Raw genomic sequence first — 14006 nt, forward strand, 5'->3', positions numbered from 1 at the left:
TCTCCTACAACCGTCATCATCGTTGGTTGTTACGCGTTTCCGCATCTGCATTCTTTGGCATCTTTTTCGCTCAGTTTTTTATGTATATATTTTACACTATTATACAGTTCGATTTTTGACGTGAAATTGCTTAGAGACAGATTGCACCGAATGGTGAGCGTTGGCGTCACTGAATTTGGTGCCCTATGTGAAGCCTGTACACATCAAACATGCTCACAGTCGAGGGCCGCTCTAGGGGCGCGCAACCTGGACATTTGTGCGGGACGCCAAAATTTAGGGGCCTCAGTTTGGCTGTAAGCGTGAGAAATGGTGAATGGTTAAATATTCTGTAACAGAAAAATATTACTGTATGCAAACGTAAAATGTAAGTCGTAATCATAAGAGAGATTTCCGTCGTGTCGGTTACCTAAATTTTCATTATTATGACGACGTCTCTCGTTGTGCAGCCGTTTGCAGGTTCTCCGCTCGCGGTTGCGTGACCTACTGAACTGTTATGTGGCTCGCGGTAAGGCGATAGCAAGCGACAGCCGCTCGCAAATCGCTTAAGAATTCGCCGTAAGAATAAAAAGGAAGTTCTTATGCGTAGCATGAGAGGAACCCATCAAAAATCCGAAAGAACAAAATAAAATAATTTTTTTAAAAAAATTTTAGAATCGATAGGGCACTAAAAGCATTAGGTGATAGATTTGAACAGCTTAGCAATCATAGCAATTATTATACAATGTATAAGATTTAAATACCATGGCCAAAGAAATGCAGCTAAAACACAGTAAGCATTTAGATTGTATTTTGGCTCGTGGTGATTCGGTTAACATAAGTGGGGAAGAACTAGCATAGGAAATTTCTGGAGTATCCGCGCTTTTGAGCATAAAAGAAAGACTAAAAAGTATACTGTGTTTCATAAGAAATGGTTCAAATGGCTCCGAGCACTATGGGACTTAACATCTGTGGTCATCAGTCCCCTACAACTTAGAACTAGTTAAACCTAACTAACCTAAGGACATCACACACATCCATGCCCGAGGCAGGATTCGAACCTGCGACCGTAGCAGTCGCGCGGTTCCGGACTGCGCGCCTAGAACCGCTAGACCACCGCGGCCGGCCTGTGTTTCATAACAAAGTTGAATTTTGTCCCATATATTACTGGTTCTTTGAAAATTTAGCTACGAGCACCAATAACTGAAGTAAGTGGTAAAAGGAGTTTCAAATGGTTCAAATGGCTCTGAGCACTATGGGACTCAACTTCTGAGGTCATTAGTCCCCTAGAACTTAGAACTAGTTAAACCTAACTAACCTAAGGACATCACAAACATCCACGCCCGAGGCAGGATTCGAACCTGCGACCGTAGCGGTCTTGCGGTTCCAGACTGCAGCGCCTTTAACCGCACGGCCACTTCGGCCGGCCGAAAGGAGTTTCTCTAAATTAAAATTATTTAAAGACTTTTTACGTTCGACTACCGTTTGGGCGCTTTGGTGTTTGAGCATGAAATTGCTGAACAAGTAAATTAAAAAGAAGTAATAACAAAGTTTACAGAATCGAAAGTTTAGAAAAATCGTTTTTGTAGTTAGTTGAGCTCCTTTGTTTTACTTTCAAAATAATGACATTTAAAAATGTAAAAATTATATGGTTTACAATTTGTGGCCAGGTACAGATATTTCGTTATTTATGTCTACTGTTTTGTACTGCTTGATTATCAATGTTATGTCATATGTTTCTTTCGGAGTCTTCATAGATTCTTGAGCACAGTATTCTGTAACCTACTCGGAGAGGGATCAGTTATCACTTGCAAGCGAATTTTTCAAATGGTGGCCAAAGATAATGGTTTTGGTACTGTTAACATGGACTCTTTTTGGAATGAGGTTGTTCGTTACGTGATCCTCCCAACTGGTATTCAAAATGAATCTAAGTTTCTGCTAGTAGAAGTACTCATTGTTTTGCAACGGTAATGAATCCAAGTTCCACTACTATATCGTAACTTTAAAATCATATTGCCTTACATGTTATACTTTCGTCTGAACAGGTCTTGACCTCCAATGAGTCTATGCGTCGTTTCCAAAAGCGCACGAACTGCAAATGTCACGTTTTGAACAGAGAAGGTATCTTTGGAGTGAGAATGTGGTGTATCTGTTGTGCAGGACACGTGTGAGAGTAGCGCGTCTCCGGAGCCAGGCGGCCGCGGTTCGACGCCCGGCTCGCTGGGCCCCGGACCGGCGCACTCGGCGCCGCCTTCGCCAGATCCTTCGCCTTCCGCCGCCGCCAAAGCGGCCGCCGTCGCCGCTGCCAGCGCCGCCCACCTCAACGGCACCAGTGAGTCACTACTGTAACTGCCAGCCGTTGTCGTATCAAGTAACCACGTCCTTTGCCAGCCTCTTACTTCTGTATACCTTCACAAGGTAGAAGAAGTCGTCCATGTTGAGCTTGACACATGGGAGAGTAAATATGTTGAAACCATTGCTTCTAGAATATAAAAGAGTTATTGCTGTCTTGTGGACTGCAGACTCTAGAAATTTTTTTCATGCCATGACATGGGATATTCATATGGACGGCACTCATAACCATTTTGATCATCAAGCAGTCCTCGAGAGTGCGTTATTTTTTATGTGATGATTTCCTTTCCTAGACAACATAGGACTTTTCAGTAAGATTATGCTCCTCACTACATTGTGGAAGACAGCTGAAAATGCGATATCCAGGACCTTAGCCAGTTATTATCTTTGGAATCATCTTGTCATTGTGTCTACTGTGTGGATCCTCTGCCAAGCACTTTGAACAGTTTTTAAAAGCGCTGCAGACAGAATGGCTTCATCTGCTTGTATATACCTTACAAGTCTCTATACCATGTAGTTGCTGTGTGTACTGCATGTAGCATAGACTCTGGATACTAGCAACTACTTATAATAATGTATTCAAAAGTATAAACAACAATTTTGAATGGTTGAGACTAACTACAGGAAAAATTCATTAGAATACACACTGAAGCACCAAAGAACATGGTACAGGCATGCATATTCAAGTTCAGAGACATGTAAACATGCAGAATACAGTACTGCGGTTGCCAACGCCAATATAAATCGACAAGTGTCTGGTGCAGTTGTAAGATCAGTTACTGCTGCTACAATGGCAGGTTATCAAGATTTAAGTGAGTTTGAATTTGATGTTGTAGTCAGCACCCAAGCGATGGGACGCAGCATCTCTGAGGTAGCGATGAAGTGGGGATTTTCCTGTATGACCACTTCATGAGTGTATATCAGGAATCTGGTGAAACATCAAATCTCCGACATCACTGTGGCTGGAAGAAGATCCTGCAAGAACGGTACCAACGATGACTGAAGAGAATCATTCAACATGACAGAAATGCAACCTTTCCACAAATTGCTGCATATTTCAACACTGGGCCATCAACAAGTATCAGCATGTGAACCATTCAATGAAACATCATCGATACGGGCTTTTGGAGCCAAAGGCCCACTTGTGTACCGTTGATGACTGCATGACACAAAGCTTTATGCCTCGCCTAAGCCCATCAACACTAACATGACTGGAAACATGTTGCCTGGTTGGACGAGTCTCATTTCAAATTGTATTGAGCGGATGGATGTATACGGGTATGGAGACAACCTCATGAATTCATGGACCCTGAATGTCAGCAGGGGACTGTTCAAGCTAGTGGAGGCTCTGTAATGGTGTGGGGCGTGTGCAGTTGGAGTTATATGGGGCTCCTGATACATCTAGATATGACTCTTATGGGTGACATCCTGTCTGGTCACCTGCATCCATTCATGTCCATTGTGCATTCCAATGGACTTGGACAATTCCAGCAGGACAATATGACACCCCACACATCCAGAATTGCTAGAGTGGCTCCAGGAACACTCTTCTGAGTTTAAACACTTGTGCCAGTGACCAAACTCCCCAGACATGAACATATTGAGCATATCTGGGATGCCTTGCAACGTGCTGTTCAGAAGTGATCTCCACCCCCTTGTACTCTTGCAGATTTATGGACAGCCCTGCAGCGTTCATGGTGTCAATTCCCTCCAGCACTAGTTCAGACGTTAGTCGAGTCCATGCCATGTTGTGCTGCGGCACTTCTGGATGCTTTTGGGAGCGGGGGGGGGGGGGGGGGGGGGGGCTACATGCGATATTATGCAGGTTTATCAGTTTCTGTGGCTCTTCAGTGTACTTGTAAAGAACAAATAAGTTTTAGTAAATGGCTGTCAGGAAAAATGTGGCTTCCATGCTATTGGGAATTATTTGTAGTATGAAGCACCCTGCACAGCATATTACAGTGGTCAGTGACTTGCCATGTCTCCCACAAGAGGTGTCAAAAGTGGCCTCCATGAAGTTTTGAGCATGTATGTGTATATCACAATATGGGCCGCTTCACTTATTGAAATGCAACAGCCTGCATCTGAATTGAATTAAAGGCAGCATTAATGCAGTGTTCCATGTCTGCACATCTCAGTACATGAAACGTATCACCACAGGTAAAAGTTCAAAGGATTGATGTCTGGTGACCAGAAGGGCCACACAACTGGAATTCCTCATCTGATCCAGTGCTCAGTGAAGATGTTTTCAAGGTACACTGTAATGCAGAAGTGGATATGAGCACCACAGAAGTGGATATGAGCACCATAATTTAGCAGCTAATGGCCTTCCATACAACCGAAGGCAGTGCAGCAGGAGAGAAAGTCTGTACTGCAGAAAGGGCAGATATGCTTTATCTGTGTGGGTTAGTGAAAGAAAAACTAGTCCCACAAGGCAGTCATCAGTAATCCGCCTCACACTTACAGACTTAACTTGTTATGACAGCACAAGCCACAGGGAATTTGTATGGCCTCTGTAGATAATAACAGCGTGATATCTATTCAAATAAGCTGGACATGCTACTCCAAGATGTGAATAAAATGGTCTCTTGCATGGAAAACATGGAGTTGTGGACATAGATCCATCTCACTTTATTTGTTTCTTGTCTTTCGTTTCCCACACTTTGCTCCCACTGATCAAAATCATACTTTCAGCAGGTATTTTCTTGAAGAGGTGCATTATTCTTTGCCTGGACAAGAGAAAAAAATTAACAGTGTCAAGAGCTGATAATGGTTTGTAGAAAAGACACAGAAGTGATGACAGGTCATGTTGTGTTTCAGTGGCAGGTATGGTGACGTTGCAGAACCTCGCATCGCTACAGCAGTCATTGCCACAGGTGGCATCACTGGCAGCTGGCCTACAGGGTATTGCTGGGCTTGGCTCTCCACTGCTCAATGCGCCACTCAACCTCAGTGTCAGTGGAGCAGGTGTGTGTTTTGTTCGTGTGTTTGTGTTTTGCAAGTATGCTGGCAGTTTCCTTACGCTGTATGAAACACTCTTTCTTCTGCATATACACTCCTGGAAATTGAAATAAGAACACCGTGAATTCATTGTCCCAGGAAGGGGAAACTTTATTGACACATTCCTGGGGTCAGATACATCACATGATCACACTGACAGAACCACAGGCACATAGACACAGGCAACAGAGCATGCACAATGTCGGCACTAGTACAGTGTATATCCACCTTTCGCAGCAATGCAGGCTGCTATTCTCCCATGGAGACGATCATAGTGATGCTGGATGTAGTCCTGTGGAACGGCTTGCCATGCCATTTCCACCTGGCGCCTCAGTTGGACGAGCGTTCGTGCTGGACGTGCAGACCGCGTGAGACGACGCTTCATCCAGTCCCAAGCATGCTCAATGGGGGACAGATCCGGAGATCTTGCTGGCCAGGGTAGTTGGCTTATACCTTCTAGAGCACGTTGGGTGGCACGGGATACATGCGGACGTGCATTGTCCTGTTGGAACAGCAAGTTCCCTTGCCGGTCTAGGAATGGTAGAACGATGGGTTTGATGACGGTTTGGATGTACCGTGCACTATTCAGTGTCCCCTCGACGATCACCAGTGGTGTACGGCCAGTGTAGGAGATCGCTCCCCACACCATGATGCCGGGTGTTGGCCCTGTGTGCCTTGGTCGTATGCAGTCCTGATTGTGGCGCTCACCTGCACGGCGCCAAACACGCATACGACCATCATTGGCACCAAGGCAGAAGTGACTCTCATCGCTGAAGACGACACGTCTCCATTCGTCCCTCCATTCACGCCTGTCGTGACACCACTGGAGGCGGGCTGCACGATGTTGGGGCGTGAGCGGTAGACGGCGTAACGGTGTGCCGGACCGTAGCCCAGCTTCATGGAGACGGTTGCGAATGGTCCTCGCCGATACCCCAGGAGCAACAGTGTCCCTAATTTGCTGGGAAGTGGCGGTGCGGTCCCCTACGGCACTGCGTAGGATCCTACGGTCTTGGCGTGCATCTGTGCGTCGCTGCGGTCCGGTCCCAGGTCGACGGGCACGTGCACCTTCCGCCGACCACTGGCGACAACATCGATGTACTGTGGAGACCTCACGCCCCATGTGTTGAGCAATTCGGCGGTACGTCCACCCGGCCTCCCACATGCCCACTATACGCCCTCGCTCAAAGTCCGTCAACTGCACATACGGTTCACGTCCACGCTGTCGCGGCATGCTACCAGTGTTAAAGACTGCGATGGAGCTCCGTATGCCACGGCAAACTGGCTGACACTGACGGCGGCGGTGCACAAATGCTGCGCAGCTAGCGCCATTCGACAGCCAACACCGCAGTTCCTGGCGTGTCTGCTGTGCCGTGCGTGTGATCATTGCTTGTACAGCCCTCTCGCAGTGTCCGGAGCAAGTATGGTGGGTCTGACACACCGGTGTCAATGTGTTCTTTTTTCCATTTCCAGGAGTGTATATATATTTTTTTTTAGTCCAGCTTACTTCATGCTTCTTTTTAGTACCTTCTTATTTTGTATATAACCTCTCCATTTAACTTTTAAGCTCCTTCTAATACTTTCAGTTTCTTCTTCTGTAGTTTTCCTATAGTCTAGTTTTCATTTCCACACAGTGCTGTGTGCAGACTAATGGTTTCAAGAAATTATCTTTTCATTTTGTATCAGTATTTGATTCCAGCTCTGCTCTTTTCATGAAAAAGCTTTATTATTCCAAATCATTTGCTGAATGTGAATTTCATGTCATCAGCTGCAATGGTTGTAGATGTCTTACCCAATTATGACAGGTGAAAATTTGTGTCAGACCAGGCTTTGGACCTGTATTTCTTATTTATCATTAGCAGTTGCCTTATCAGCTTCAGCTACCACTGTGTGCTTCTCATTCTGACCAAAAACTCCTTATGTCATAGTCCACATCCTTATATCGTAGTCTTATGTACATCTTTCTTTAAGCTTGCAACATAACTTGATTCCCATTTAGGTAGGATGACATGCCACAGGGAATTGAGACCATTTTTATCATCATATGTCTCATCTTGACTTTTGAAACTTACATATGATTTGATGAGCAGTGACTGTATCAAATATTATACCAAATTATGTACTGAATGCAAATTTCATAACATCAGTGACAATGGGTATGGATATATTACACAGTTGTGACATATAAACAGGAAAACCAGGTTTGGATGTGAATTTCATGTCATCAGCTGCAATGGCTGTAGATGCATTAATACTTCACAGTTGGGTAATACATCTATACCCATTGCAGCTGATGTCATGAAATTCTCATTCAGTGAATAATATGCAATAATATTTCATACACTGCTGACTGTCAGATCATATGCAAGGAAGCTTTGTTCTGCCGTGACAGTCTGCTTCCGATGTCTCTTTAATCTGACATTCTTTTGGAATACTACTCCCTTGCCAGTGGGATTGTTTCACTTTTTCAGCCACTGCCTACTTCAGTTTCATCAGTCTTCTGACTGGTTTGCTGTGGCCCACCACAACTTCCTCTCTTATGCCAGCCTCTTCATCTCAGAGTAATGCTTGCATTCTATGTCCTCTATTATGTGTTGGATATATTCAAATCCCTATCTCCTTCTAGTATTTTTACCCACTGAAGTTTCCCAAAGTACCATGGAAGTTATTCCTTTTCACATCTTTAGTAACTCACTAATCTGATTTCTGCTTTTGTCCATCGTTTTCATTTTTCATTGGTTTATCCTTAATACAGTCAGTGTGACAAGCATGCTGCAATTGCACTTTTATCAGAAAGATTTTTAGGATATGAAAACTGCTCTACTGGGAACAGATTTGTAGTCTCAGCTGGATGATCCTTAATTCATGTCTAATGACTCTCTTAAAAAACAAAATACGTGGTACCTTGACCTCTTGATTGATGTACACTGTTTCAGGTGGTGCAGTACCAACTTCCTGTGCAAGCAGCTCTCCACTGCTCTCACCTGCTCAGCCACAGTTGCTGGCAGCTCCACAGCCAGCTGCCATGCCACAGTTCATACTTGCTTCAGGGCAGCTTATCCAGGGAATACAAGGAGCTCAACTTCTCATACCTACATCACAAGGTAAAAGCAGTTCATATAAACATAAACAGCTCAAAAATGTTTTGTATGACCTGAGATATGCGAATATGTGTAGGCTCCAAGGGGAGAAATGAAAAAATGGAACTTATAATACCAAAAAAATTTGCCAATGACCTTACCACATTGGAAACACCAGTTCTCAACCGATGATCCAAATTGAGCATAATCAGGCCCAAACTATTCTTGATAGAAAAAAGGGGCACCTAACATCTGTATGTGACACTGGTTCAAAATGAGACTGACCCACCTCTTGTCTGGACAAGGGAGACCACATATTCTATGATGATCATCAGGGATCAGAGAAATCCTGGTCACCAATGAGTGGGTGACCACCAGGAAACATTGGGTGCTGCTGTTTAAAAACATGGAAGTCAAAGATGTACTCCAGGCCATAGAGTCATACATCATTATTATTGCCAAAAAATAGCCCAAATACAGACAGTCTGCCCAAAAGTGCAAATCTTTACATATCTATGAAATCAAAATGTGCTGTTGGATATGAACCAATACCCTGTTGCCCCACCTAATAAACTGTCATAGACATGGATGTTCCTTGACATGCTGTCCATGAGGCAGTTAAGATGTTACTGCTCAAGTCTATCCCACTCTTCAACAGCAACCATCCTGAGGTCATGCAATGTGAGTTCCTAGGATGATGCATGGAAGTTGCAACTAGTCTCAAGCAAACTCTGTTGGCACTGCAGACAGCTCCAATAAATTTATTCCTGGAGGAAGGCACATTGTGGTTGTGCATAATCTTCTTGATAGATGAGCCCATCACTGATATGTTGACTGTAAGGCTGGACAATACGGAGGAGAATTATATCCCTGTGCTACATTGCCCTCAAACTATTCTTGATAGCAAATAGGGGCACCTAACATCTGCATGTGACACTGGTTCAAAATGAGACTGATGCACCTCTCACCTGAACAAGGGAAACCACATCTTCTATGATGATCATCAGGGATCAGAGAAATCCTGGTCACCAATGAAGAGAACCTGATGCCACTGGTATGGTTTTCATTCCATGTGTTCCCTTGTTCACCATCTCAATGCACAATCATACTGGGAGATTTCTAATCTTGTTCCTATTGGATGTCTAGTGGCCAAATTCATCGTATGGAGATTGTTGCATACAGAATGTGTTGCACAGTTCTATGGTATTGCTCTTAGGTTACCTATGAGTTATAATTTGTAGGCAGCAGCCATCAGCTGCTACTATTAACCACATGCAAACACCACAAAGTAGATCTGAAGTGTTTTCTTGTGAATGTTTGAATGACGTTGCTGTTGTGTACATCAAATTGGCAGGCAACTTCCATTGTTGACAAATTTCTTTCCCATAAAGTGACACTGTACACACTGTCTATGTGGGAAATAACCCTTTAAGACATTCTGACACCAGAACGATATACACTAGGTGCATTGACCTGTTCACAGTTATTGGAGATTCAACACTGAGAAGGAATGTTTACTTTTATCTCCATTATAAAGATGTTTGTGTGTGTGTGTGTGTGTGTGTGTGTGTGTGTGTGTGTGTGTGTGTGTGTGTGTGTGTGTGTGTGTAGCAGGCTCTTATGGTAAAAAAGTGTTGTGTAAGAGGTTTTTCATAAAAATAAAGAAAATACTTGTAAATAATAAAGGCCATGAGGGTATGCAAAACTTTTCTCACAATTTTATGTTTTATGTGCACATGTGTGATGTTGCATTCCAGTGAATATATTTCTATACTTTAAGTTTTCATTAGTTTATCACTAGCTGAAATTTAACTTTCTGCAGCAAGAAGAAACATCCACCATTATTTCGTAACATTTGCTCCTATTCTATTGGTTTCATTTTTAGCCACTTACAGAAATACCAATAGTACAACACATTTGATTCTTTTATAAAAATTTTGGTATTTTGGAACTGACATCGTATTTTCTCTTTCTCTTTGTCCACACCTAACTGCATCATTTTTTATCTGATACAAACTGCAACACACTAGTAAAATGTTTTCTTTTTAAACTGACATATTATTGCTACCATTGTGTGATATTAAACATTTTAATCACTCAAACAGGAAGAATAGAACTTCCATTTTGACAAGACCAGATCTTGATAAGACCAAATATTTTATTCAAATGAAGAGACAATGCAACATTTTGCTTTTCATGTGTCATTATGCCTGTGGGCTCTTTTGTAAATAAAAAGCAGATCATCTTATTACAACATTTTGATGAAGTCTATATGTTCCGTAAATTCTGTCAGGTGTATATGTACTTTCAAGTCTAAAACTGCACAAAAAGGAGAAATCTGTGACTGCATTAAACTACATGAAGCTTCTACTAGTGTTTGACACACAATAACTAAAACATGTGTTGTTCATATAATGCAGGTATTGCTACACAGACCATACTGACAATCCCTGTGAATCATGTAACAAGTGGGCAGATGGTAAACCTTGCACTAAGCAATGGACAAGTGGTGACAACGACCCTAGCAAATCTGCAGACATTGGCACAGCCACATCACTTGCTGACTCCACCTTCTGCTGCAACAGGTAAATCATCAACCTTCTTTTCTTCAAAAATAATGTCAGTTTGTGGTGGTGCTAATCATTTTCAGATGGCTTTCATAATATACAAATGTGTGTTACTCAAAAGTTGAATTTTTTGACTCGTATTTTACGTAAATGATTCCTAACATTCACTGATATTGAAGGCCATAATTTTCAGTAATGCCAACAAACTATCAGGAAATATTCACATCTTACATGAACAAAGAAACACAAAGTTTCATCCTATGGGTACAGTAATTACAAGTTTAATGCTCTCTTTGTAATAAATAAGCTATAAATCTTATGGCAGGGCTCAGAAACACTCATTCTTGCAAGATAAGTGAAGTCATTGGCAAAAAGTACTAAAATACAAGCATTAAACAATTTTCATTGTATCTTAATTTGGAAATTGTTTTATAAATGGTCAAGTAAATTCATCATAGCCTCCATTTTATGTGCTACAACATGCAAAAAAGTTATAGAATCTTGGAGATATATGTTACCACCATGTTATGGATATTGTGCAACCTGAAGTAGAGTACTGTATGAGATTTACTTCATATGTGTTCGAAAAAAGTGTAATGATTAATGCATATATCTGTGAGAAAGAAAAGGCTAAGTTTCTCTATTTATGCAACCAAGACAAGAAATTTTTCCCTATTACGTGGACTATAATAAACATACTTGTTGATGACTAATGGCCAATAACCCAGTGTAAACCCTTCAGAGCTGTGCCCCATTTAACCAATAACTGATACTTTAATACAAAATTTGGTAAACTTGATAACGTTCTTGACACCGCTTGGAGAAAAAAGATAGTTCGTCATTGGCCAATTTAAAAATCTTCAATGTAAATTACAGATGCCAATGACTGTTTGGCTGGTTTGTGTACCATAGTGCTTTCCTAAGTATGGTGCTACTGGAGGTTGTACACCCTTGTCAGCTTTCAGGTTTTGAATTGTGTCAGCCAGCTGCAAGTGGATGTATGGTTTTAACCTGAAAGATGATTTATAGTGTAGTGTGCCTTTTTCACATACCTGAAATATTTCTAAAGTTGGAAGTCCAATGCAGAATCAGAAACAAATTCTAGGACTGACCAGGAATAAAGCTAAGGGTCTTTGAATGTTTCACTAAGACATTTTCCCATTGGATCATGAAAGTGATATCTAAAACAGTGAATGTCTGCATAGATAAAGGAATGTGCTATATCTTTTATACAGATGTAATTCAAGTGGTTCGTAAACAGATTTTCAGCATTGACACTCATAAAAAGTACTGACACTCTCTTTCAGTAATGTAACAATTAAAATATAGATCCAACTGGTGTTGTTCTATTATTTCTTCTGTTCTATGATTAATTGTTAATTGATGGCTGTATTTCTTTGTTGAACAGCAGCTACTGTTAAACAGTCAAAAATTACAGAAAAGAATGTTAGTTGAGCATTTAATACTTTATTACTTCTTATCGTAGTTTCTGAGAGAAACTTTCCTGGTTCTATTTATCGCTGATATAATTGGAATTTGTTCATGCAGATTTAGTATTATTGTTGATGTCTTACATAACTTTCCATGAACTCACTCTTTTTTTTTTTAAACCAAGTTTTCTGGGGAGCTATTAATCAGACTACCAATTTTTTCATCAGTGTGAGGGTGGGGGTTCCTTGCTTGATGTCAATAACTGCAATTTGTCTTCTGTTCCATGTTTTGTCCATCAATGTACTGACCAGAGAGTAGCAAAACTTAAATCTGATGTAACTGGATAGAAAAAAATAGCTACTCATCAAGTGGTGGCAGGAAAACATACAAATAAAAAAAGGTTTTGCGTATGCAAGCTTTCGCAGTCATTGGTTCCTGTCTCTGGTAGAAGAGCTGAAGAGGAATGAAGAGGGGTGAAGGAAAACAGCTGGAGAGGCTTAGGAAATGTGACAGAGTTCACAAAAGTCACCCAGAACCTCGGTCAGGGGAGACTTACTGGATGGGATGAGAAGGAAAAACTGATTGTTGGGGACTGCGCTGGATGCGATTTGAGAAACCTATTTTCATTTGATTTACTTTAGTTCACTATGACAATAAAGAAGGCTCGTAACAAACAAATAAGTAAGAGGATGTCATTGCAATATGAAGTACATAGTAGAATTAAAAGAAGGAGGTTTTTAATAACTGAAGAAGTTAATGACAGAAATGTCATCAGTTTCGGTTCCCTGTTGTCTGTGGCTTTAAACAAAACCTACTACAAAGAATTAATTCTTTGACTCTGTGTCGTGTGTGCTGCTGTATTTGTATGTTCACTTGGAATAGTGAAGCTGGAGCCAGTGATAAGCTGAAGACCTGATTCAGTCAACAAGACATCTTGAATTGCATAACTGGTAGTGCACTGCCTATAAAAGACAGAGATCTGATTTTCTGGTGTTTCACACAGTTTTAACATGTTACACATATTAAAACCCTAAACCATTACAAATGCTTCTTAATGTGTAACAAATTGAAGTATAAGTGAAAAACTACACATCAGAACCCATTCTATCCATAATACTGGGTGTTTGAAAATGAATATCAGGGTTTTAAGACATTGCAGCATATGTTACATTCAATTTACAGTTATAATTAACACAACAAATGATGGAGCAACTCAAATAGTTTATCTTACAAGCATTACTTGAGCACCCTTCATCATATAGCACACTTCAGGTTGTTACGTGAGTTGTTCTCAAACCTTGATCAGTGTGTCTGGAGTAACTGCTGCAACAATTGCTTCAGCCCTGTTTCTTAAGTTGGGTAGATCAGCTGACAGCTAAGGCACATACAAATGATCCTTTATGAACCCCCAAATGTAAAAATCGCATAGCATCAGACTGGTGAACATGGTGGCCATGAGAAACATGCTCTGTCATCCAGCCCCTTGTGGCTAATCCAACAGTCAGGTACAATGTAGTTTAACCAGTCATGTACTGAGCAAGTGGAGCAGTGCACCATTTTGCTGCCAAATAAAATTTAGATTCTTCCAATTGAGGAAAGAGCC

The 14006-nt window shown here is 41.5% G+C and overlaps 1 protein-coding gene across 2 annotated transcripts in view; it reads left to right on the plus strand.

The window, feature by feature from the left end:
• Window positions 1-14006, plus strand: part of LOC126251528 (POU domain, class 3, transcription factor 2) — a 706060-nt gene that overhangs the window by 654564 nt on the left and 37490 nt on the right. For both annotated transcript variants that reach the window (XM_049952019.1, XM_049952021.1), the window contains exons 4-7: window positions 2137-2308; window positions 5149-5295; window positions 8262-8429; window positions 10826-10990. In XM_049952019.1, the coding sequence (XP_049807976.1) occupies window positions 2137-2308; window positions 5149-5295; window positions 8262-8429; window positions 10826-10990 (652 nt within the window). The remainder of the gene's footprint in view (window positions 1-2136; window positions 2309-5148; window positions 5296-8261; window positions 8430-10825; window positions 10991-14006) is intronic.

The sequence above is a fragment of the Schistocerca nitens genome, chromosome 4 (assembly GCF_023898315.1).
Source record: "Schistocerca nitens isolate TAMUIC-IGC-003100 chromosome 4, iqSchNite1.1, whole genome shotgun sequence".
Lineage (NCBI taxonomy): Eukaryota > Metazoa > Arthropoda > Insecta > Orthoptera > Acrididae > Schistocerca > Schistocerca nitens.